The sequence below is a fragment of the Anser anser genome (genome assembly GCF_964211835.1).
Source record: "Anser anser genome assembly, chromosome: 16".
Taxonomy (NCBI): Eukaryota; Metazoa; Chordata; class Aves; order Anseriformes; family Anatidae; genus Anser; species Anser anser.
The window spans coordinates 15,369,762-15,393,627 of record NC_139737.1 but is presented as its reverse complement, the minus strand read 5'-3'; the positions used below and the strand labels follow the sequence as shown (position 1 = coordinate 15,393,627).

Genomic DNA, 23,866 nt, shown 5'->3' with positions numbered 1-23,866 from the left:
TTGTACGAGTTCTTTTGGTCTCTTGTTCAAAGTGCTAGTCTGAAATTAATTACAATACAGAAGGTTTTGATCTAGCAAGAAAGTTTTTTTTTATGCCTACTAAATTAGAAGCTTCCCCTATTTTTTTTTAGTTAGTCACACCAACAAAATACTATTATTGACTTCTGTTGACACGTCTACAACAAAAAATATAAAGCTAAAATTGATGAAAATAAAATAGATATATCCAAAATAAAATAAATCTTATTTCCTGGAAAGCTTTTCTCTGATTCCTCCCATCACTGGCTTTCCATCTAAAAATTCCCTTTTTATATAATGCTGCAGTATTGAATTCTGGAGAGGTTTTGCTAGCTAGACTTTGACTTAAGCATAATTTTAATTTTGAAATGTATGATTGTGATCCTTCCATGGGATTTACTTAAACATTATTTTTGCTTTCTGTATGCTTGTGACAACAGTGTACTAAAGAGGCTGATTATGCAGACGAGGTATTTGAAGTTCCTGTGCTTTTGTTTTTTGTTCTGTCAGTGAATTCTTACAGCAAAGCTAATGTATGCGCCTTAGGTTGAGAAAGGGATTTGCCTCCTTCCTACCTTAAGAATAATGAATGGTGTTTTCCACTCACAGTGATTGATCTGTTTCCATCCCTTATGAAACACCCTTTAATGGTGTTTCAGAGCAGCTAATTGCAATACTATCTACAACTGAACACTGTTAGACACAGTTCTAGTTAGCGGGGACATTGAAGGCTTGGAGATGCAGAGCACGTCCCTGCATTCTCCTCTTCAGAAGATTTTTAAGATGTTTCTTGTTTTGAGCAAGGCATGGAAATGTGGTTTGGCACATCTCACCTGTAGGTGGGCTGACCTTAGCTGGAAGCGCAGCCCCTGGTTCATCATCCAGGTTGTCTTTAGGGGTTTAAGATGGTCTGTGGTCTAGTGGTCGCACAAAATTGTTTTAGACTTGCCTTTGTATTAGCATATGTAGGTCGTCTTTGTGTAGGTTTCATGTTTACAAGGGCCATATGTCTACTGGATATGGCACCTTGAGCTCACTGTTCAGGGGATGGAGGCATTGACCTCTTCTGTTTGCAGCCCCTGGGGAAGGCTGCAAGCTGCTGCTCCACTGACACAAAACCGGGGTGCCAAGTTCTGGAAACAAGGCTTGGGCTTACAAGACCTGACCTCCAGGTTATCTAATTCACCCTGAGCTATTACTGATCTGGCAGTACTGGCAGTTCCAATTTCCTGCATTATCTGGGGAAGGGGGTATTTACCCTTGGAGCAAGGAGAAAGAAGCACTGCTGGGTGCCTCGCTCGTGACACTGGATACATTACTGGAGGACAAGAAAGTTGTGGCTTCAACTGCTTCATGTAACACAGGGACGGTGCAGGAGATGGAAAAGCACAATCCTTCCTTTGCTCGTTTCCTGACTTGTAGATATTGTCATTAGTTGTTTAGTTTCTATCAGTCTCAATATTATGTGGTTTTAAGAGTTTGCGTTCTCTGATTTGGGAACACAGACCCAACTCGTCAGCTCTACTCCTGTTATAGGTCACTGGATATCAGTTCATTTGACTGCAGAGCTGTTATCTGGCAGGATCTGATTTGGAGATGACTTTCCATTTCTCTCAGGGCAGACAGGGCATTAGAAAGGGTTACAGGCACGTAGGTCTGTCCTTCAGCATCATGTGCCTTGCAACAGCAATTCACAAAAGCTTGTTTGTATATAAAATAGTAGCTTGGGGATAGCCCAGTGGCACCTTTGTCCCCTGATGCTTTCATGTTTATGTAACCAGATTACACACCCCGTTCTTCTGCTGCTCTTGGTTCTCACCCAGCATTTCTCTAATTTAAGATTTAATCCAGTTACACGAAGTACTAGAAACTGCTGCCTGCATGCATAGATCATATTGTGTTTTCTATTAATAAATTTCTGCTCTGTATGGAAATGAATAATTTAGTTCAAGATGTTGCTTTGAATCTGATTTAGGCTTGCTTCCCACGCAGCCGTCTCCTTCAGCCCTACTATTTCCAAAATAATCTTGCACAGAGAGGAGGTGGTAAGTACTTACATACCAACTGCGTTAAGGTCTGTGGTACTGCAATGATAAGAATTACCAGATGGCAATGCTTCACCATCTTACATTTTTTTTCCTTAGCTTTTAGGCATAGTTTGTGTTGTTGTTTTAGTAATGTGTAGAAATTTGAGGGCAGCTGTTGCAAAGAGCAAGACAACAAAATACCTACTTTAATCTCTTCATAGTCAATAGCTGTGATGTGTTACCCCAGGAACATGCTGCAGTTCTTTTCTGCAAGCCTTAGCAAAGATGACACAAGTAAGTAATATCTGTAGCTACTTTTTCACTGAAACGGGGAAACCCCATCTGAGTAATCTGCCTGTCCTCCACCCCACAGCGAAGTAGCAGTGGCAGGTTTCTCTGCCTTAGGTAAGTGAGGACCTGAGTGTCCTTAAGCTGAAAGGTCTGAGAGGATGTTTCTAGCCTCTGCTTATACACAGGGCAGAATGTAAGTAGCAGATACCCTGCTGCTCTGTGTTCTGCCAGACCTGAATTTAAAAATACATATATTGAAGAGATTTCAAAGATGTATTCTTTGTTGTCAGTCTCCAAATTAAATCACTTCTATTTTTTTCAAGGGAATTAATAATGAACTTCGAGCAGCCTCCCAGTGTGAGGTAATGCTAAAAAGGAAACGTAATAAATTAGTTGTGAAAAGCACTGGTAATATGAATTCTCATCGTTAATCATTCCCACTGTGAGACAAATGGTTTATTTCAGACTTTAATAACTTCTAAAGCTTAAGCTCTGGATCCTGCTCAGACCTGTAGCTGAGGGAGTGTGGCTGGAATTTGGGCTGCTGCAGTCCAGCACTCAGGTCCCTTTGTTCGCTGCCTGGGGTCTGGAGCTCAAGGCAAGCCATGGACATCTCTGGAGCTGCTCTTGAGTGCCTCCTTCCCTCAGTCAGAAATGTTATTTCGTAATATTCAAAATCTTCTGTGGCGTCTGTCACTGGCACTGTCATTGTTTCCCTTTCTAGCCAAAAGCAGCAGGTGGCAGTCAGAGAAAGTTCCCCCGTTTGAACCTTCTGTCACACTGAGTCTGTGTCCACTTCTTATCGTCATCAGTCTCACAGTAAATTTATATTTTGGCAGTCATATTTAGATGTGCATTTTCTTCCTCGGTTTAAGGATCATTCAAAGATGTTAAGACCAAATAGGATAACATCACAGTCTAGCCTGACCTTCTGCAAATCCCCAGCAAGGAGTACATCCCAGCAAATCCTGTATCTGTTTAATCTCAAATGTTTTAAAACTGCTGTTGGGTTGTATCTTACCTCCTTCTGGTGCCTGAGCCTTCCAGGAACACACATTTCATTTTCTGAAGTGATCCTCAGGAGCTGGGACCAAAAAACACATAGCAAAAGTCACGGGACTTTTGGAGATAGTCAGTAGCATTGCTGGCCTTTCTCTGGCTGCTGTGTTCTTCTGCCCAGCCCCTACCTGAAAGTATTCCTTAATGGTATAGCTAAGGCAAGTCTGCCACCACACCTGCCCTTGTGTGCTGGCCTTCCATCTGAATGAGAGGTCATATAGCTTCAGGGTGAGTTGTTTTGGTTTTCCATTGTAGTGGGGAAACGAAGCCTGCCCCACACCGTGCTTACAGATGTCTGTGTGACCATCAGCTGCACTGGACATGGGGAAGAGCAGAATGATGAGGGAAGCTCTCCTTTCAACAACACTTCATCAAGTCAGCCAATTTGTAATGAGAAATTACACCAACAATCTCAGTTTTTATTTGTTTCTGCCAATAGTTACTGTATTCTTGTCTGAGATCACAGAAGAAAGTTGAGGACCCTGTTGTTAGACACTGATCATGGGACACTAATTACCTGGATAGAGTGCATGAGGAGGTGAGGGTAGATGCAGGTGTCAGAGGATGCAGATGGGTGTTACAGGAAGCTTGTTGATCCGATTTGGCTCTAACTTACGTCAGTGAACACCATAGATTTCCCTTAGGCTGAAATGCCAGGCCTAAGTAGGAAATGTATGTTTTGTCTGTAGTTGAAGAGTTGAAGCCTCTTCCCAGGCTTCTCTGTGTCAAACAAGCAGATATGACAGTAGGACATGACACCAAGACTCCATTTTTAGACGCAGACTTCTGTGGAGCAACAGTGTGGAACCCCACATTGACCTGATTATGAGCACAGTGGAGAAACATGTTCAAAACGTTTGTCTTCAAAGAGCTGTCGTGTGATGGGAACCATAATGTGCTTAAGGTCAACATCTGTCCAGAGTGGGGAAAAAAAAAACATAGGAAAACTTAACTGTTTTCGTGCTCAAAAGTTCAAAGCAAGCACTGCATAGAAATGGAAAAGCTTATTGAAAATAAGTTAAGCAAGGCAGCTAAGAACTGAAACACCGCAGCAGCTCTGAGACTTTTTTTTTATGGACATCAAAATGGAGGCAGAGAGCAAATGCCCACCATCTGTTGTGGCAGATATGAGAAGTGGTGCAGGGAAGCCAGCATGACTAAAGAGAATAGCATAGAGGCTATTGAAAACAAAAAAAGTGTTTTTCAAAAAGCTTGTGAAAATGAAAAAGGTTATAAATTGTAGCAGATTAAGCATGAACAGAACAAAGCAGACAATCGGATGTGGAAGCACGTGAGAGAGCTTGGATAGTGATACTGGCTGCTCGGGCTCTGAAGGGAGGATTCGGACAAGATCTAGCCATAGTAGAATAAATAAATTTAGTTTTTTGTGTGCATGAGCTTGCCACAGAGCAACTCCCAGAAGTTACGGTGCTGGAGTGCTCTTTGTAAGTAAGAGTAAGCAGAGAGCCCACCTTAAACCACAGTGCCTATTGCAGAGACTATGAAACAAATACAGCAAGGTGCCAGGACTGGGCGTATCAACACAGGAGTTGTAAATGAGTTTAAGAATGAAATAGTGCAGTTGTTAAGCAAGAGGTTAAGTTCTGTTGAAGCTGCTATGGTGCCTTCATCAGTGCTTCACATGCAACACAATTTTTAGAGCAGGTACCAAAGCAAATCTGTCAATTCACCAACCAGCTCTACCAGGCAGACTGATAAAACTAGCAAAGAGTATAGGGAACGGATCCCAAGGATAAAATATTGGGAAAGGGTCAGCATGGTGTTTTTAAGGGGTAATTGTGCTCTTCAGAGCTGTTGGAATCCTTTGAAGGAGTTGGTAACTGTATAAATACAAGCAATTTAGTTGAAGCAGCCTTCTTGGATTTGCAAAAGACCCCTTACCAAAAGGCTATTAAGGGACATTGGTAGCCATGGGATAAGGAATGAGACCCTCTCATGGGTAAAATAGTGGTGAACAAACCAAAATCAATTATTTTCATTGTCGTTTGAGGTCACTAGAGGAGTACCTTAGAGGTCTGTGTTGGGACCTGTGCTGCTTAAACCTGTTCTTAAGTGATCTAGAAAAAGCGATGAAGGTGCAATGGCAACCTTTATCTGCCTTTGGATAAATGCAAATATGGTGCACATTGAGTAAAACCATCCTGCAGCAGAATATAGGAGTGGGCTCAGGGCTGATGATAACCCAGAGGTGTATGACCTTAACATTACAAGAGATGAGTGAAAATGTCAGCTCGGGGCTTTCAACAAAACAAATCAATTCTTGTTTATCAGGAACAGGGAACAAAGCAACCTCATTGTGCAACTGTGTAAATCCACAGCATGCCCATATTTGACATACTGCCAGCCCCCCAGCTCAGGACAGAACACAACGGGGGGAGAACAGCAGCACAACCAGACAAAAGCTGCTGCACCAAGACCAGCCAAACAGGGCAGAGCACATCAGCCCAGAGAAGGGACTGATGAAGGGGAATTGCAACCATGAAGGGGAAGCATGACAAGCTGTTAGGTGTTGCTGTTGTGGGAATGGAATCGGCTGTTCCTTGTCCTCCAAACCGAGGACTGGGGAATCTCAGGTGAAGCCAGCAGACAAAAGGTGCGGGACAGCGGGTATTCCTCACCCCACATCTTGTTCAGCTTTGGCTTTTCTGGTCATAGGGTGACTGACTGCAAAAGCCACACCTCCAGTTCAGAAAGTCTCTTTTGACCTACAAGTTGTTGGAGGTTGGGAAAATTAAGAGAAATGTTACAAGACGCAAGTTTTTGAGGAAGTGTTGCTACATGTTTGCTCTAGTCTATTTTTCCAAAGTACCCACTCTTAAAGTCAGGTTCTCAGGGGTAGTTGGACCTTTGGTATGAGCAGCCCCAGCTGCCCTACCTAGCTCCATCCCTCCTGATCCTCCTCCCTCATGGCTCATCTCATCCATGCCCCGAGGGCACTGCTAGTTTTTGAAGCAACTGTTCCGAGCTCTGGTTTGGGTTGATCAGTAGTAGCTGCCCACACAGAACCTGTTCCTCTGTTCCACCTCACCAACAGCGCTCTGCTATCGGCACGCTTGCGTCACGGCTTGGTGCCTGTGGCCAGCAAGAGCAGGCTGTGGGGAGCAGGGCTGCCTCTGCTGCTGAGTTCCCATTTACAGCATGTTGCCTGCAGCTGCTGTTTATTTTTTAACCTACTGTATGAATGAGGGCAGAAGATAAAATCTCTTCAGAGAAACCTCTGATAAAGTTTCCAGTCCGTAAGTGAAAATTAAATTTTATCAAGTATTTCAAAACACAACTATAGATCGTCATCATCTCTTGCCTTCACCTTCCTTATTTTGTAGATTGCACATTTGTTAAATCGAGCAGTCTCCTGGCCACATCTTTGCCACCTGCCTTCTCCCATCACTCCTTCCCTGCACTACAGATCACTGTTCAGACAGACCATTGCGGGAGTTTGACAGCTGCAAGGTAGCAGTCCTTGAATCTCCATTCAAGCTACACTGGTGCAGCGTGTCAGAGCTGGCCTTAACAGAGACCAGAAACAAAACATAGCTGTCTGAGAAATGAAGATGACTAGCTTCTGATACTTTCCATCACTGTGTTTCTAATTGAGCAGTGGGCAAACACCAGGAAAGAATATGCAGAGTTTGGGGCAGTCAGTTGTTGGGGTGGGACATCACACTGAGTGGCTGGCAGGGAGGGGTGTGCATGTGTAGGGAAGGATCTATTGCAACTGGGTTATTCTTCTCTGTGTTTGGAAGAGTAATAACCAAGTAATGAAGTAATAACCTTTTCTGCTTTTCCTGGCCAATTCAAGGTAGCAATTGTATCTTACAAGCGCAACGACTTTTGTTGCTATCTAAAGCGTGATACCTGAGCTCTGTATTAAGCATCTGTCTCATGCCATCCTTTGACTTTTATATGTGGGAGAGTTATTTTGGAGAAAAATCGGTGGCAGGGAAGTCGGATGTTGTGTAATTGTGTAATGTCTGAAAATGTTTTTGTCCTTTGTAATTATAGATCAAGATAAAAGCCATAAAGCTACATGGTAAGGTTTCGTAGAAAATAAACAGGAAAAATGGACATAGCAATACATGAGAGGAAGCTAGGAGTAAAACTGAGTCTTATCTGCACAGGTAATCCTGAAAAGGAGATCAGCGTGATGTTGCAGTGTGTAGTTAAAAAGTGAATGTAGAGACCCTTATCTTGAATGAAGTGTCTGATACTCACGTGGCAGCATCATCTCACATTTTTTAAAGCAGTACACTCTAAGATTTTTTAAGGACGGGATTTCTCAAATTGCTTCGTATCTTCAGTGGACATTCCCTCTGTCTGAATCATTAATGTCACAAGTAGGGTTCTCTAGGGCTCCATTTTAGGGCTAGTTCTCTTTAATGACTTGTTGGTAGGACTTGAAGGTATACTGAGTAAGTTTGTAGAAGATACTAAATTGGGAGGATCTGTTGACTCTGTCAAGGGTAGAGGGGCCTTAAAAAGAGATCTTGACAAATGAGGGGGCTGGGCAATCACCAACCTCATGAAGTTTAACAACAGCCAGTGCCAGATTCTCTACCTGGGAAGGGGCAGCACTGGCTGTACATACAGACTGGGAGACAAGAGGCTGGAGAGCAGCCCCGCAGAAAAGGATCTGGGGGTTCTTGTTGATGGCAAGTTAAATATGAGCCAGCAGTGTGCCCTGGCAGCCCAAAGGGCCACTGTGTCTTGGGGTACGTGAGGCATGGCATTGCTAGTCGGTCTAGGGGAGGGATTGTCCCACTCTGCTCTGGACTGATGAGGCCTCACCTCGAGCACTGCAGTTTTGGGTGACCCAAGAGAAGAAGGTTGTAAAACTATTAGAGAGTGTCCAAAAGAGGGCTACAAAGGTGGTGAAGGGTCTGGAGGGCAAGGCGTATGAGGAGCAGCTGAGGCCCCTTGCTTTGTTCAGCTTGGAGAGGAGGAGGCTGAGGGGAGGCCTCATGGTGGCCTGCAGCTCCCTCCCGAGGGGAGCGGAGGGGCAGGTGCTGAGCTCTGCTCTCTGGGGACAGCGACAGGACCCGAGGGAACGGCGTGGAGCTGGGACAGGGGAGGGTCAGGCTGGGTGTTAGGGAAAGGTTCTGCACTGAGAGGGTGGTCAGGCACTGGGACAGGCTCCCCAGGGCAGTGGTCATGACACTGAGCACGCCAGAGTTCAAGAAGCTTTTTGACAAGGCTCTCAGACATAGGGCATGATTTTTGGGTGGTCCTGTGTGGAGCCAGGAGCTGGACTTGACGATCCTTGTGGGTCCCCTCCAACTCAGGATATTCTGTGGTTCTATGATTCTATGAATGTGACTGAAGAATCAGTGAGGTGAGTACCTTCCAGCTTGGACTGGTGCCCATTGGTGACATGAAAAACCTCTTCTTGATAAACTGTCTCACTTTCCAAAATCTCAGCTTATGCAGTTCACAAAGTCAGAGTAAGTGGGAGAGCAAGAATTGATTCTTAGCTCGAGGAAACTCTTTTCTTTCCCTACCAGAGAGCTAAAGAAAGACCCAAGGTCAACTTTTGGAAACACAAAAGTGCAGGCTGTTGCAATATGAAGCACATTGAGGTGCTTGTACTAAAGGACTGAAGAGAGGTGGGTGTTTCTGTTTTGAGTACCGTCTCCAGTCTTCAACATAGTGGAAGCGCATGTGGCCCTAGCAATGACTTAATTCCAGAAAAGTCACTGAACCGATGACTTTTTTTAATATAATCAGCTCTTTTGTTATTTCTGTGATTTTATCACTGTTGGCTCAGTTAGGGTTTTGTGCTTCTGTTTGATAGTTAACCTTTTGCTGCTGTTTGTAAAACCCTCCCCAGTCCTCTGGAGGTGCATCTGCATGAGACATGAGTCAGTAAAACTGGCCTCATGCTCAGGGCAGGGTTATCACTTCTGCCAGCCCACGCCCTCCCATCTGGCTTTGAGCCAGCACCAGCATTTGTCCTGCCTCTCTGTGAGCTTCTTAACTCGCTGACCTGGCAGAAATCTCACAAAGTCAGATTAAAATAATTAAATAAATAAAGGAAATTAATTAAAAAAAAAATCAGCTGGTTAGTTTGGATAGCTTCCTTCCAGGTCAGTGAGTTAAAGCTGCTTATGGCAGAGTCCTGCTTTTCATGGCAGTCAGCCACGTGGTTAGCTCAGATGAGGAGGGAGCTGCAGCCCGGGGCTGCAAGCTCCTGCTGCTTTGGCACTTGCTGGGCAATTCCACGAGCTTGCTGCACTCGGCTGCTTCAGCTGCCTGCACTACCAGTCGCCAGCCTCAGCCTCCTCCAAGAGCAGCCAGTTTTGTTAGAGGACTTATTCATACCTGCTAATTTCCAAAATGCTATGAGGGCCACTGCTGTGGCTGTGCTGGTACCGCCGGAGTACAAAGCAGGACTTTTCCCAGTTGTAGCGGAGCAGCAGGGAGAGCTGAGAAGACAGGCAAGCAGCAGAGAGCCTGGTGGTTTCACAGAGGCTTGGGAGGCAGAGACCAGGCTACACCCTGGCTCTGCTTGAGCAAGGACAGGCAGTGCTGCTGCTGGCTGCACAGTCCCAGGCCTTTTTTGCACACATGGACTTTTCATCTCCTCCTTATGCAGGATGTCCTGGTCTGCAGCCCTGGCCTGAGAACAAGGGGGAGCCAGATGGAGTGCTGTCATCCTCGGGCTGTAGAAACTCTAGAACCTCGCCTACCATTTTCTGTTGCCCACATCTAGTGCAGGCAGGTCACTGCCGCTTTCTAATTACTCTGGCTTTTCTGCATGTGCAATCCAATATCTGCATGTAGTTAAAACCCAACCGCTTTGTGAGGATGAGGGCAGCCAGGGGTGATCTACGCCACAGAAATGATTCCAGCATGTCTTTCTGCCTTTCAAAGCCAATCAGGGAGAAGGCTTTGGGCTACCTCAGGTGATATGGCTCTAGTAGCTTGCTTCTGTTGCCACACTTCTGAGAGAAGGGGAGAGACTTTGGGGCTTCCCAGAAAGAAATACTTCTGGGGAGAGGAAGGTCTTTCTTGGCAAGAACTAAATCAGTCTTGACCCACAGACAGCTGTTTGGAGAAAGGAGGGGCAGGATGAATTTCTGATGTGCTGTGAACCAGGTACTCTCCTCTGTCCTATATTCAGTCTAATCACATCCAGGTTATTCTAAGTCACTGTTTAAAAAAAAAATCAGAAGCTTTGTGTAAACTTTGTGTAATACAAACTATTTTAGGGGTTGTAATGTCCTGTCTTGAGGCTGAACTAGGAGGCTATTCCCTAAACAGATTTTTTTTTTTTTAATATCAAGAAAATAATGCGTGTTTTTTTCAGTGTCTGTATGTTGGGGCATTACTCTCCTTTGATTTCTATAGATTAGAGAATGGGCTCGTAGATGATGTTGGGTAACCAGCCTTACTGCTATCTCCACACCTTTTCCAAAGTCTGCAGTTATACCAGATCAGTGTTTGTCTAGATGTGTTTACAACTATTTTAGTTAAACTCAGACAACTTTATGGGCACTTCTGTGTTCATTATCCTGAATCTGTGGCTTCTGTTTCTGTCCTGGACACGTACCAGAGCAGAGGCTTTATGGTTCTCTTTCTCTCCTGTGCAAGGCACTGTGTGAGCTCTCACTCCCTTGGGTGGCAGCACCCCAGGCAGCCAGCAGTTGGGTCTGCAGAGCTTGGGTATCCTTGTTCTGTGGTGCCTTGCAGTTTCCAAAATGTTCTGGTGTGTGGTCTTCAGGGTCTGGGGCTGCTACCAGCCTCTCTGGCATTGCTGTGCCCCCTCAGCCTGCCCCTTGGCATGATGATCCCAGGGCTGTGGGCTGCAGGCATTGAACACAGACTTGTGTGCTGAAGGGGAAGGGATGCCAGCCAGGGAATGAAGTACATTCACTGACTGGGGGAGTAGAGCTGCATTTGTGATGCTGTGAACAGACAGATGGACAGATGACACTGGGCCTCTGCTACTGTGCAGCAACGTCACCCACTGAAATGGGATCTTGAGCACAGGAAGGCACAGCCCCAAACTTTTCATATGTCTGTACAAAAACAACCTGCTTCTGAACGGTGGTTGTGGAGATTTGACAGGACTGCAGGTTGCAGGAGCTATACCGAGCCACCAGCAGTGGACAGGATGGCAGTGATAGAATGTGGATGAAGCGCTTGTTGCTGGCCCTTGGCTCGAGTTACCCGTCGCACAGCCAGCACACATAACGTTGAGGCTCCTTCTTCTCTCTCTGCAGGAACATGACATTGAGACAGCTTTCGGAGTGGTTCATGTCACCATGCGGGGCACACCCAAGGGGAACAGACCTGTCATCCTCACATACCATGACATTGGCCTCAACCGTAAGCCCTTGTACTCCAAGGACCCTGAAAAAGTGCTTGTTTATGTTATCATCAATTGAGTATGGAGAGCAGTGGGACTGGCCTTGAGCTGAGATGGGATAGGTCATTTCAGGATAAAAAGATAAAGGTCTGCTTAAGAGAGAGCATGAAGCATGCCCCTGCCCTCCAACAGCCCCCAAAAGATGGGGCCAGGGTTGAAATGAATCCACCTACCACACTACAGGGCTCTAGGTGACTTGTTGCACCGTTTAGTAGAGCTGTTCTCCCTGAATTGCCACCAGGCATCAGTTTTCCTGGATGCTGGGCAGGTGAGCAAGTCCCTTCTTCAAGGCTGCAGAAGTACTCTGATGTTTTAGTGAGGTCGGCTGCTCTTACCATATCTTCCCACCCCACACATGCTGCTATGTTCACATAGGTGCTTCTCAGTATGTACCATGAATACCTGAGCAGGGCCCTGTTTTCCTGGGCATGCGTGCTGGGGTGATGTTTGCCTGCTTGCCTGCCCTCCAGCCATGGCAGTTAATTTGCTAGATTTCATTGCTGGTCTGCAGTCAGTGGGGCACAGCTGCACTGTCACCCAGCATCCACTGTCCCACAGACTCGGCACGGGGTTGGGTTCACAAAGATGTATGCCATGATGTGTGGAGGACTGATCATAGTAAAACGTCAGGTAATGTCTCATTTCTTTTTTTCGCTCACAGACAAATCCTGTTTCAATGCATTCTTTAACTTCGAAGATATGCAGGAGATCACTCAGCATTTTGCTGTGTGCCACGTGGATGCGCCAGGCCAACAGGAAGGAGCCCCCCCATTTCCGTCTGGGTAAGAGCTCTGCAGAGACATTTGTAGTTGCAGATGTTGTTGCAGTCTGGTCTGAGGTAGCTACCCAGTTTAACCTGACTAGGACTGCTAGGCTGAGTGTGGTGGAAGACAGTTTTCAGGAGCAGAGGAAGTGGGAAGATGAGGAGGTTTCCTGAGGAATGTGCAGGGAACTCTCAGGTCACTGAGGCCCTTGCTAGTGGTACCAGCTCTCTGACTTGAGTGTGAGCCCAGCACATCGCAGTCTAGCTGGTGTTCCTTGCTTTGTCTGTCTTCTCCTACAGAAGCCTGACTGCCCCAAACATATCTCTCTGTTAGTCTTGCTCGGAGGGATGGGATCCATGCTGTTGGCTGGACTTACAGTATCATTTCAGAATAATCATTGCAGAGGGCCAACCGTGTCCTGGGGTGCATCAAGCACGGCATTGCTAGTCGGTCGAGGGAAGTGATTGTCCCGCTCTACTCTGCACTGGTGCGGCCTCAGCACAAGTACTGTGTGCAGTGCTGGGCACCACAGTACAAAAAGGACGTGAAACTGTTGGAGAGTGTCCAGAGAAGAGCAACTAAGATGGTGAAGGGCCTAGAGGGGAAGATGTATGAGGAGTGTCTGAGGTCACTTGGCCTGTTCAGCCTGGAGAAGAGGAGGCTGAGGGGAGACCTCATCACAGTCTACAGCTTCCTCACAAGGGGGAGTGGAGGGGCAGGCGCCGATCTCTTCTCTTTAGTCACCAGTGATAGGACCCGAGGGAATGTAGTCAAACTGCAACATGGGAGGTTCAGGCTGGATATCAGAAAAAGGTTCTTCACCGAGAGGGTGGTCGTGCACTGGAACAGGCTCATAGTCATGACACCAAGCCTGTTGGGAGTTTAAGAAGCGTTTGGACTATGCTCTTGGTCATATGGTCTGATTTTTTGTGTAGACCTGTGTGGTGCCAGGAGCTGGACTCGATGATCCTTTTGGGTCCCTTCCAACTTCGGATATTCTGTGATTCTATGATAATCATCTATGTACATTCCTGTCAGATGCTCCTTGTCTCTCCTACCTTGGGTAGAACTGGGAGACAACCTCAGACGAGCTGTGTTGTTTTTCAGGTACCAGTATCCCAGTATGGATGAACTGGCTGAAATGCTGCCTGCTGTTCTGACACACCTGAAGTAAGTCTCTGAAAGAAAGTCAGGGTGAGCCAGCTGGATTCAGCCATTCCAGCACCTCTCTCTATCTCTGCTTGCAATAATCTGATACGTTCACTGAGTTGTCCCAGGAGTCCTGAGTGTCTCCTAACCTGTGTAACCCTGTCTGGTTCTTAAGCTGGGAACACTGCCACACGAGACAATTTATGATTGCTGCATCATTGTTGGATCATTTTGAAAATTAACCATAAGTGAACAGCTGGATGCAGAGAGGGGAAAGGCTTTGCCTTTAGGGATGCTTCAGCTTAAGTTAGCCTTGCTGATTGTGAAATGCCTATATTTCAGCCTGAAAAGCTTCATTGGGATTGGACTGGGAGCTGGTGCATATGTCCTCAGCAGGTGTGCAGTAAGTATCTCTTCATTCCTTGTGACTTACATGAGCTGTGGTCTTCTACTAATCAAACAAACCGTTTGTGGGGCATGGGCAAAGCAGCAGTAATTACAATAGGCATGCAGGGAGCCGTGTGAGAGCTACTTCTTGACCAGATGGTTAAATTGGAGCGGCCAAACCTACACTGAAGCTATGCCAGGCGTGGAAAGATTGTAATGCGATGTCTTTGAGTCAGCAGAACCCATCCTGTCTGCTAGAAATGCACAGCCTTGGAATGATTGGATGTTTGTAATTGAAACACTGAAGGTACCATTGTCTTCACAAAGCTCTGTCTGCATTACTGTATGCTGCTTCCAGAGTTTGTGACACCAAACAAATGATCCAGTGATGTGCTGTGGAGATGTATTATGGACTAGTGCAGATGAGGAATGCGCTTTTTCAGTGGCAGAGAAGAGGATTTTCCACTCTGCCTTTAAAGAAGAGAGCGCTAGCTTTATGTTGTTACTTACTCCTACCTTTCTCCCTGGTGGAATTTTTATAAGCACGTGAAATCAGTAGATGTGGCCCAGGAATTCACCTGAGTCATTCAGGGATAGCTTTAAAAACAGATGCTGAACTCTTAACATTCTCAGTAAAGTTTTCTTGAAGTTGTTGAGTGCAGAGAGTTGCTGACATGTTAGGCTACTTACTGCTTCCTTAAGCCACATGCGGCTCCCCTTCCTACAAAAAGCTCTGTTTCTTCTTCCCAGCAGTCAGGATTGTGTCAGGGGAGAGCCTGCGTCAGTTTGAGTCACCAGTGTTCACTCTGTTGCTTACTTTTTGTATCTTGTGTAATTATGAGCCTTGATAAAGAAATCACTCAGATAAACCTCTGGCCTCAGCTCAGTGAAGTGTTAGAAAGCCCTTGCCATGCTACCTGGACTGCAGATGGCTTCCTGCTGAGGACAGAGCTGTTTCCTTCTGCTTAACTGATGCTAATCTGTGCAATGGAGCAGAGAGCACAAGCTTCAGTAAAATTTCAGGCTTTGAGTGAGCCTAAAGCTTGAAGCTATCCACTTCTGTTAGATTGCTGCTTTTGTGTTCACAAGCAATTCTCAGAGCATTTTGTAACCATGCTCTGCACACATGCCCCAAGGTAAACTGCGTGGTGCCGGGATGCCAGGCTGGAGTGGGGACAGGGCTGCTGGCAGTCTGGGCAGGACAAAGGGGTGCCCTCCAGTGCACCAGGAGCTTCATAGACCCCTATTCAGGCTGCAGATGCTTGGGGGACCTCAGCACAGACTCCGGTGCCACCTGCCACAACATGCTGTTTTGCCACATCTCTGCTGAAGTTGCCACATTGGAGCAGGGAGGGTCACTGCTCACAGCCCCGTCACACACGGGAGCCAGAGCAGGACTTGCAGCCCTATGGCTGCACCAGGCACGTGGGCACCAGAAGACACTGCTGAGGCCTGCTCAGGCTGCAGGTGCCGTATGAGCAGCTGATCCATCAGTGCCAACAAACAAATCCTTCTGGTACAAAAGGCCTGCTTTGGGCTAGGCTCTGAAAAGGTCACTGTCTGCCCCATTTAATCTTCATTTTGCCTTGCCTTGCTTCTACAAGTAGCTTTCCAGCTGCTACACCTACCAATGTGTGCTTTTGTGGCTTAAATGATCCTTCTGAGTGTGCTTGTGCTCTCTCTCCCCAGCTCAGCCACCCAGACCTGGTGGAGGGACTTGTGCTTATTAACGTTGATCCATGTGCAAAGGGTTGGATTGACTGGGCAGCATCCAAGGTGAGATTTTCCTTCCTTTATACATCTTCTCTCCACAGTGCTTAATAAACAGTGTGTAGAATAAGAAAGAAAAGGACAGAGTACAGGAATTTATCATTTTATGTCCAAAACTGCACAATCTCATTTCTGTCACTGCTGTGTCCTCAGTCTGGGTGTGGCACGACCTCCACCTTAGGAACAGGAGTGGGTGTGATCATGTGTGAATGAGAAATCCCGATAAACTGCATGGAGATGAGTGGCTGCTAAGCACGCACTTACCTCTCCTCTGATTTAGTACTTGTGCTTGCAGGCTTCATTTGGCTGACGCTGAATGAATCTTTTAATTATTCTGTTATTCTGGCCACTTACAGTTATCAAGGCTTCACAATTCTGGAGAGCTGTCAGTTCTACGTGCTTCTTTGAAGCCTTGCACACCCATCCTATACTTCAGGCGTTTTGTTTCTTATATTCCTTGAAAAGATTTTTTTGTTGTTATTTTCTTTATTCTGAGGAGCTGCTTTGAAATTTGTAATGAAACAGCATTTTCCAGTTCCTCTCTCTCCTCCTCATTCATTGTCACTCTTCAGTTTTCAGGCTGGACAACCAACATAGTGGATATTGTCTTGGCACATCATTTTGGCCATGTAAGTAACCAGTAGGTGTTAATGTTGCCCCTGCAACCGTACATGGAGCTCTAACTTCTGTATGTACCTGCTCTGAAATAGCCCTGCTCCGAAATAGCCCTGCTCCATCAAGGGTTTCCATAGACTGTACTATCTTCTCTATGCGGCAAGCTTGCACCAGGACTTTGCATACTAGGGGGGGCAAACACATCCTCACGCATGCACTGACTGTCTCCAGACTCCAGATATGGTAAGAGAGTGTCCCACACCATTAGTGCTGCAGAACTGCGTCCTTTTTGCTGCCCAAACAAGTGTCTGCAGAAACATGTGGCAGCCAGTTCTCTTGTAACCAGCAAAGAGGCATTTGATCTGTGGGTGGAGAACAGATCGGCTGCAAGTTGATAGGGGGTTATTGTACGTGTCTAGATGCTAAACTGCTGCATTTTCCTCTTCCTCTTTAGCTTCAGCTGAGGCAAAATAGCCCCTCCTGAAACTTTTGGCTACAACAGTGCCTTCTGTTTGGGATTTGCTGACTCCCAATCAGCAAGCTTACCAGGAAACTGAAAGAGGTTATGCCTCATGCACACAGCATATGACTCGCAGCAAATCAATCCCTGACCTGAAGCCCCCTTGTAACATCACATACCATTACTGAAAGGAGTCACTTAGCTTCCTCCTGCTTAGAGCACGTGCTCTTCGCACCCCTTCATTATGTATAGTGCTTCACTGCATTTCCTTCTCTCTCCCCCTTTGGAATGCAATTTCTTCATAGAACTGTGTGTTGGGATGAGATTTTCCTTTGGTTCCAGTCTTGGCACTTACATAGAAAGCTTTGCTTCTTTAACATGAAACATAAGTGGAAAACCTTCCTAAAACAGAGTGATTTGTACCCATATAAGCATTGCTGAGGCTCAAGAGCCAACTTATAGCATCTCAAGATACCTTTATACTCCAGCAGCAGCATGTGCGCTACCATGCGTAAAATTATGATCACATTACCAAAATACTGCACCTTCATGGTCATTTCATGGGAACACTTGATATAGCATAGGTATTAATGCAGTCTGGAGTCACTGTCCCTGTAGGTTATTGTTCAGCAGTGAGTGATGAGTGTGGAGGCAGTTCGGTGCTTCAGTATTTTTAAGAAGGTAATTTCTTAGACATTATTATTACATGCGAAAAAAATATGTTTTTCTTTGTCTTCCAATTCTTTTACTTTTGTACAGGAGGAACTGCAGGCAAATCTAGATTTGATCCAAACATACAGGCTTCATATTGCACAGGACATTAACCAAGATAACCTTCAGCTGTTCCTCACGTCATACAACAGGTACAGGATGCTTTTGTGCCTTCTAGATTCAGAATTGCTCCCATACCCATCCTGCTCAGTAGATTTGCTACCATATATATTATCTCTGAAGGCATACAGCAAGCTTGCCATGGATCCCATTTTCTGGCAATGACTACTGGGGCTCCTGTTCGTGGCATGACACAGGAGGTGGTTACCTGTTGTCTGGCTGCTGGAGCCAGCACACGTGGTTGGATTTTGAATGTTCCCAGTATAACCAGTTTCCTCTACTGATCTGATGGAGAATTGTTCTGCTTTGTCTTCCAGTCGTAGAGACCTGGAAATTGAGAGACCAGTTCTTGGCATCAGTGAAAACACAGCAAAAACACTCAAGTAAGTTGCTGTTCATCAACCTGTGTTAGTTAGTTAATGTGCGGTCCCTTCAGCAGAAAAGCTGTCACTGCTTCTTAGCAAGAACTAGACCAAGTGCTGGGAAGACTGTTCAGACAGTCCCAGGCTTTGGTGCAGTGCTGTCAGCCAGAGTGGAGCAGAGGTTTCTAGAAGTCCTTTCAGTAAGAACACATTGAGATTCCGCAGAAGATAGGGTCAGAGGAGTGATTTCCACCCAGAAGCCACTGTACTTTCTGATCTGTTAGTTTGATTGTTTTTCATGAAAAATTAGTCAGGTTCTTGTTTGTTGCTGCTGCCTATCTTCCCCTACTCTGCCCAGAAAAGTTATCTGCACAATTCTCATAGAGGGATGGGGAGCGTATGACAGCTCCCACCTTGGCAGTGACTCATTAGTCAGAGAGCGAATAGTCTGTGCAGGGTACAGATGAGAAGGGACAGACATTGGAGCGCAGTGCAGAGCAAGTATAAGTACATTTTCAAGTTCTAAGCAAGGAAGCAAAAAGGGTAAATCATCGCCACACGAAGACTGTGAATTGCAGTGCTGAGGCAGAATGCCTGGGCTGGCCTAGACGCTGCTGCACAGGCTCTGCTGTTGTCTCCTTGGAAATTGTATGGACTTCTGCTGCTGCCAGTCCCAGGAGATGTTTTAGCATCTACAGACAAAGCCTCTAGATCTTGGCTAACCTAAAGTGGTAGATTTCCTTGCTTGGTCTCCAGACAAAGCCAATCATGCTGCTCTCTGTCATGCAGACAGCTGTAAGCCACAGAACACTGCCCACTGAAGGGACTCATAGGGATCTGCAGACCCTTAAATAATTCCTATGGAAGTTTGGGTCTCTTTGCTTTTAGACTTGCTCATAGGCCCTCAGTCTCACAAACCTTAGAGGTACTCCACTGACTGAGGTCTGTCATTCATGGCCTCTCTAGCATAACTTTTGCCATCTAGTCACCAGACCAAAGTGGGGTGTCTAGCCCAACCCTTTCTTACCTTTATCTGTAAATGAATAATATAAGTTCACAGCCACTTGATCAGAGGCCTTCTGTGTATGTTTTACGCATTGAATCTTAACTGTTCTTCTAGAATTACAGTACATATAAAAATGGATATGAAAGCACAGATTTGTCAACAGAAGTTTTAATATCATGTTTTTCAATATATTCCCAGAATCTTTTGTGTATCTTTCTAAAATACAAACCACAATACAGTGCTGACCAGTAGCCACCCTCAGAGGCATTGAACTCTGTTGGATGTAGTTATTCTGAAATTCCTGACTTTAAGACATTCATTCCAGGGAGCATGCTCCCTTCTGTTGCCTGGGATGGTGTTTCTCTCAGCCCTACACCCATCTTTTAACACATCTGCAACAGTAGTGATAGTTGGTGTGCATGGAGGGGATGGTATGGGTGCATACGCAAGCCACGGAGGAGGTTTTGATGCAAACAAAATGTCATGCTGTGGGAGCACAGAGGGATTTTGTTTAGCATTGTTAACATTTCATAAGGCTGTTGGTGCACAGACCTCGACCTTCTCAGAAATTCCTTAGAGGCAATGGAAGTAACATTTCTCTTGGGGTTTTTACCAGGTGCCCTGCCTTGCTAGTGGTTGGTGACAACTCACCTGCTGTGGAAGCAGTGGTACGTATACACGAACATTCCTTGCATGACATGAGCCCCGGAGAACATTTAGAAAACCTGCCTTACCCAGCAGTGTTTTCACCTTGCCACAACTAGCCACAAAAAGTATCTCTTTGTCCAAAGCTCTTTTTTAGTCCCCAGATATTGAGAACTGTCAGCCACTGATGGGAGATCCAAGGCTTGGGACACCTAGGGGCCCTGCAGGGCAGCTCTAAGTTGAAGGTGGCAGGATCTGACTGAGAGTCCTTGTGCTCACGCGCCTTGCTTTGCAAGCAATGTAGAGGACCACTTTCAAGAACTTGGGTCTTTCCCTGAGATCTGCCAGGCTACTCACTGGAGTTTAGTTTTCAATTCATGAATTGCTGTTCTCTTCCTGTTGTACTGAGGCTAACTGAGGTTTAAAAATAAGCAATGTGACTCCAGCTCTGCTGTGGAGATTAGCACAGAGTTCTGCAAGAGTGCTGCATCACAGGGAAAGTAACACTTGGTAGCATCTCCTTCCTGTTGTTGTCATTGCAGGCACCAATAACCACTTCCCTCCCAGCACAGTTACACGTGTGGCATGGTGCAATGCAGAGAGGTTGTGATGCCTTTCAGAAGGTGACTGTGGGAAGGCCAGGGGGTTGTGAACAAAACAAGTTTCCTTAAGAAACCTGGAATAGTGTGTCAACCTCCTAAAGCAGTAGCTTGGACCTAGGAGCTGTGCACGGAGAACTGCAGGGCTTTTTCTGGTCCTGTTGGCTTTTCACCAGTCTGTTCAGTCTGGAATATAGGGAAGTCTGAGACTTTCTCCAAGTTTTTACTGCACTGGGATAATATTCCTAAGGGTTCTCATTGCCTCCCAGCCACAGTTGGGAGAGGGTCTATAGTCTTCTGGATCTCAGCTTGCCTATCTAGTTGCTCAGGTTCCCAGCTCATGAAAATCTCCTCTTCTGGGGCTGCTTTTCCTATAGGTCCCCACCTATTCTCTGTTTGCAGCAGGACTACAGAGAAGTGGCCATTTCCTCCTTGCCTGACTGGGGGATTATGATTTCCCTCCATGCTGCATAGCACAGAAGTCTGCTTCCCTCACAGTCTTGCTGTCAGAGCTCAGGGGATGCTCCAGGGTTTCATGGTGGATCAGGTTTTGGGGATGCTCTCCCTTAAATTCATATCCCCATCTCTCAGGCAGTGATGTTCTGTCCCTTGGATGGGAACACCTGCCTTTCCTCATGGCATCTTCCATTCGTTGTTCTCTTCCTACATGCTGTCTGTTTTCTTGCTCAGTCCTTCCTGACTCTGGAGAAGCTCTCATTGCTGAAGAAAGCCATTGCCTCCGGTGGAGCAGCTGCCCCACATTTTTCATCTGATTGTTCAAGATTTCTGTGTGATATCGCATACCTCTAACCTCCTTTTATTTTAGGTTGAATGCAATTCACGTCTTGACCCAACCAAAACTACCCTTCTGAAGGTGAGTACCATGCCAGAATCATTCCAGCCTGCACATATTTTTTTTTCTGAGGCCTGCTCCACTTAGGTATTTGCCTTCCATACATTTAGCTTCAAGAGGTTTCTGGACAGTTGCTCAGGGCTGTGTTCTCTCCTGTGTGGAGAAAGACTAAGAGAAAAGAGCTTGTTGTTAGGGGGGCCCTGATTCCCTGATTTATGTCCAGTTCTCTGTTATCTTCACCCAGCAAGTGGTAGGGAAGATCTAATGAGAATTAGCAGAGGTGCCCTGCCTCCACCCTGTTCACTGTCAGCAACATCACTTTTTATAGCTTTCTACAAGTCCACCCCACCCTCACCTATGGCTCCTCAGCGTGTCAGAAAGATACTGTGTAGAAGTGTAAACCGCCAGGTGTGGGAAGAGTGGCAGGGGGAGCTGGGCAGATGCAGGTTTGCTTCTGGGCTTCTAGAGTATGGCCTGAGATTGCTTGATGGTGCAACCTTCAGGATGCTGGGTTTCTTCAGCAGCAAGCTTCCAGAAGACATATCACTAGGCCTTGCTTTGGTTTTAGAAACAAAATGATAGAAGTGTGCCTTGTGTCGCAGTGCAGCCTGTGCCCTCAGCCTGGTGGGGTAGGCAGTGCTGTGCCAGTCCTGGGGTTGACCCAGGGTGGGAAGGACAACCCAACCTCCCTTTTGTTTCTTGTTGCAGATGGCTGACTGCGGAGGACTTCCCCAGGTGGTTCAGGTGAGAATTGTGTCACAGCTCTTCCATGGGATTTGGTTTGTACAAAGCCCCTTGCCCTGCTCACACTAATGCTGCACTTTCTGTTTCCACAGCCTGGCAAGCTGACTGAAGCCTTCAAGTACTTTGTGCAGGGAATGGGCTACAGTAAGTGGCAAACGCAGTTTTCTGTTTTGGAGCGGGTTTGTTTTGAGGGGAACTCAGCCTTTCTGGTCCATCTGAGCCCATTAGCATCTGTGTCCCCACCCATGAGTTAGTGTGGTTGCCAGGACATCCATCCACGCTGGAAAATCAACTAGGGTGCTGACACGTTAGTAAACCAATGTTGTTCCCTGATGTGTGTTTAATCTGCACTACAGCTAGTGCGGTGACCCCTTTTTGGTTGCTGGTGTTGATAAAATGTTGTAAATTCATGTTTGTCCCAGTTAAGAAAAGTGTTCTCCCAAGGACAGTAAATCTTCTGAAATCTTCAGTGCTACCTTCTGCAAAGGGGAAGGAGTTAGCAAGCAGTACAGCCTCGTGGTTGTGGTGGGTACATGAGAGCTCTGCCCTGTGGCTTCCTCCTTGTGCTTCATGGCCGAAGACATTGTGTCCTGAGTGTGTCAGGCTGAGACTTCCCATGCCCTTGGTGTTCCAGGGACTGAGGACTTCAGGAGAAGAGATTCTTGATGCACCAGATCAACTCTGTCTCCATTGCAGACACCTTGGCACAGCTATGCCTTGCTTGCCAGAGGCCAGGGCTAGGAGGTCCCTTCTGTGGATGATGAACGTTCAAAAGCTGCAACTATAGGAGGGGTTTGTTGCCATGGCTGAGTAACCACTAAGCATGGCCATTTTAGCAGCCGTGACATTCCCAATGGTCTCCATGTCACCAGAGCTTCTTTACCAACTCATGGATGTCAGAACTCAGAGGAAGCTGTCCTTTTCCCTAGAGCTCTGTGTGTCTGACTTGAACATAATGGGATGATCGTGTTCTCCAAGGCTAGCCAGAAGACCCTGACGCTTCAGAGGAGGTTGCTGTGTGAGAAAGGCCCCTTTAATCTCACAATCTAAGAGCATTTCCATGTTCAAGTCTCTTGCACGCCTAGTGCTGGAAAAATCAGCAAGTACTGTCATCAGAGCAAGGACTTCAGCAGGGCTTTGGTGGTCAAATCTCTTGCCAACAGGATATGTAGCACAGGGGAAGGATGAGAGGTAAACTTCTATTTATAGAATTAGTAGCTAGTCACAGAGCCATCCTACCAACTTAGGTTGGCAAGACTGTTGGGAGTGCTGAGCTTGGACCAGCAGGGCCTCATCTCAGAGGAGAACAGCAGAGAAACAAAGCAGCTTGTCACTTCTAGAAGTGCAGAAGCCAGTTCCCCAATAGCTATTCTTGATCCTTCTGCACATTGATTGAAACAGCTGGAACTGCCCATGCTGAAACTGCAAGTGGAAGGTAATGCCTTGTAGCTGGAATCTGATGCTGTCAACTCGAGGAAAGACAAGAATTTCTGTTCAGTATCCAGAGTTGCAGAGTATACCCCAGTTTCCTCACCTCAGGAAAATGACATCTGTGTTGAGCAGTTATGGTGCATACAGTGGGGAGGCTGAGGTCACCAGGTATGCTGCAGTTTCCAGCTAACATCATAGGAGAGATTTGCCCCTGGTAGGTTTTTGAGTTGGCATCTCCCCAAGATGCTCATTATCAGCTGTTTTCACAAATACTAGGAGCTCACAGCACAGTGTGCGAGATGGGAGTGGAAGGGAAAGTAGCTTGGGATCCCAGGAGCAGTGCAACTGCTACTCACACTCTGCAACTAATTGGCTCTTACCTGTATTCATCCCTTTCCTTGTCTCATGTTGTTTCCAGTCCCTTATGTGCAGCTCAGCCACCTAAGCACTGAGTCAGGTACCTTCAACT

The 23,866-nt window shown here is 46.3% G+C and overlaps 1 protein-coding gene across 4 annotated transcripts in view; it reads left to right on the top strand.

Annotated features, from left to right (window-relative positions):
* Nucleotides 1–23,866, top strand: part of NDRG3 (NDRG family member 3) — a 60,540-nt gene that overhangs the window by 34,608 nt on the left and 2,066 nt on the right. For 2 of the 4 annotated variants that reach the window (XM_083801284.1, XM_083801285.1), the window contains exons 4-16: nt 11,636–11,741; nt 12,443–12,563; nt 13,653–13,715; nt 14,037–14,097; nt 15,771–15,857; nt 16,424–16,480; nt 17,686–17,789; nt 18,075–18,140; nt 19,742–19,793; nt 21,196–21,243; nt 21,931–21,966; nt 22,059–22,110; nt 23,816–23,854. In XM_083801284.1, coding sequence (XP_083657410.1) covers nt 11,636–11,741; nt 12,443–12,563; nt 13,653–13,715; nt 14,037–14,097; nt 15,771–15,857; nt 16,424–16,480; nt 17,686–17,789; nt 18,075–18,140; nt 19,742–19,793; nt 21,196–21,243; nt 21,931–21,966; nt 22,059–22,110; nt 23,816–23,854 — 892 coding nt within the window. The remainder of the gene's footprint in view (nt 1–11,635; nt 11,742–12,442; nt 12,564–13,652; nt 13,716–14,036; nt 14,098–15,770; nt 15,858–16,423; nt 16,481–17,685; nt 17,790–18,074; nt 18,141–19,741; nt 19,794–21,195; nt 21,244–21,930; nt 21,967–22,058; nt 22,111–23,815; nt 23,855–23,866) is intronic. The other 2 variants (XM_083801286.1, XM_083801287.1) reach the window with 1 other exon arrangement.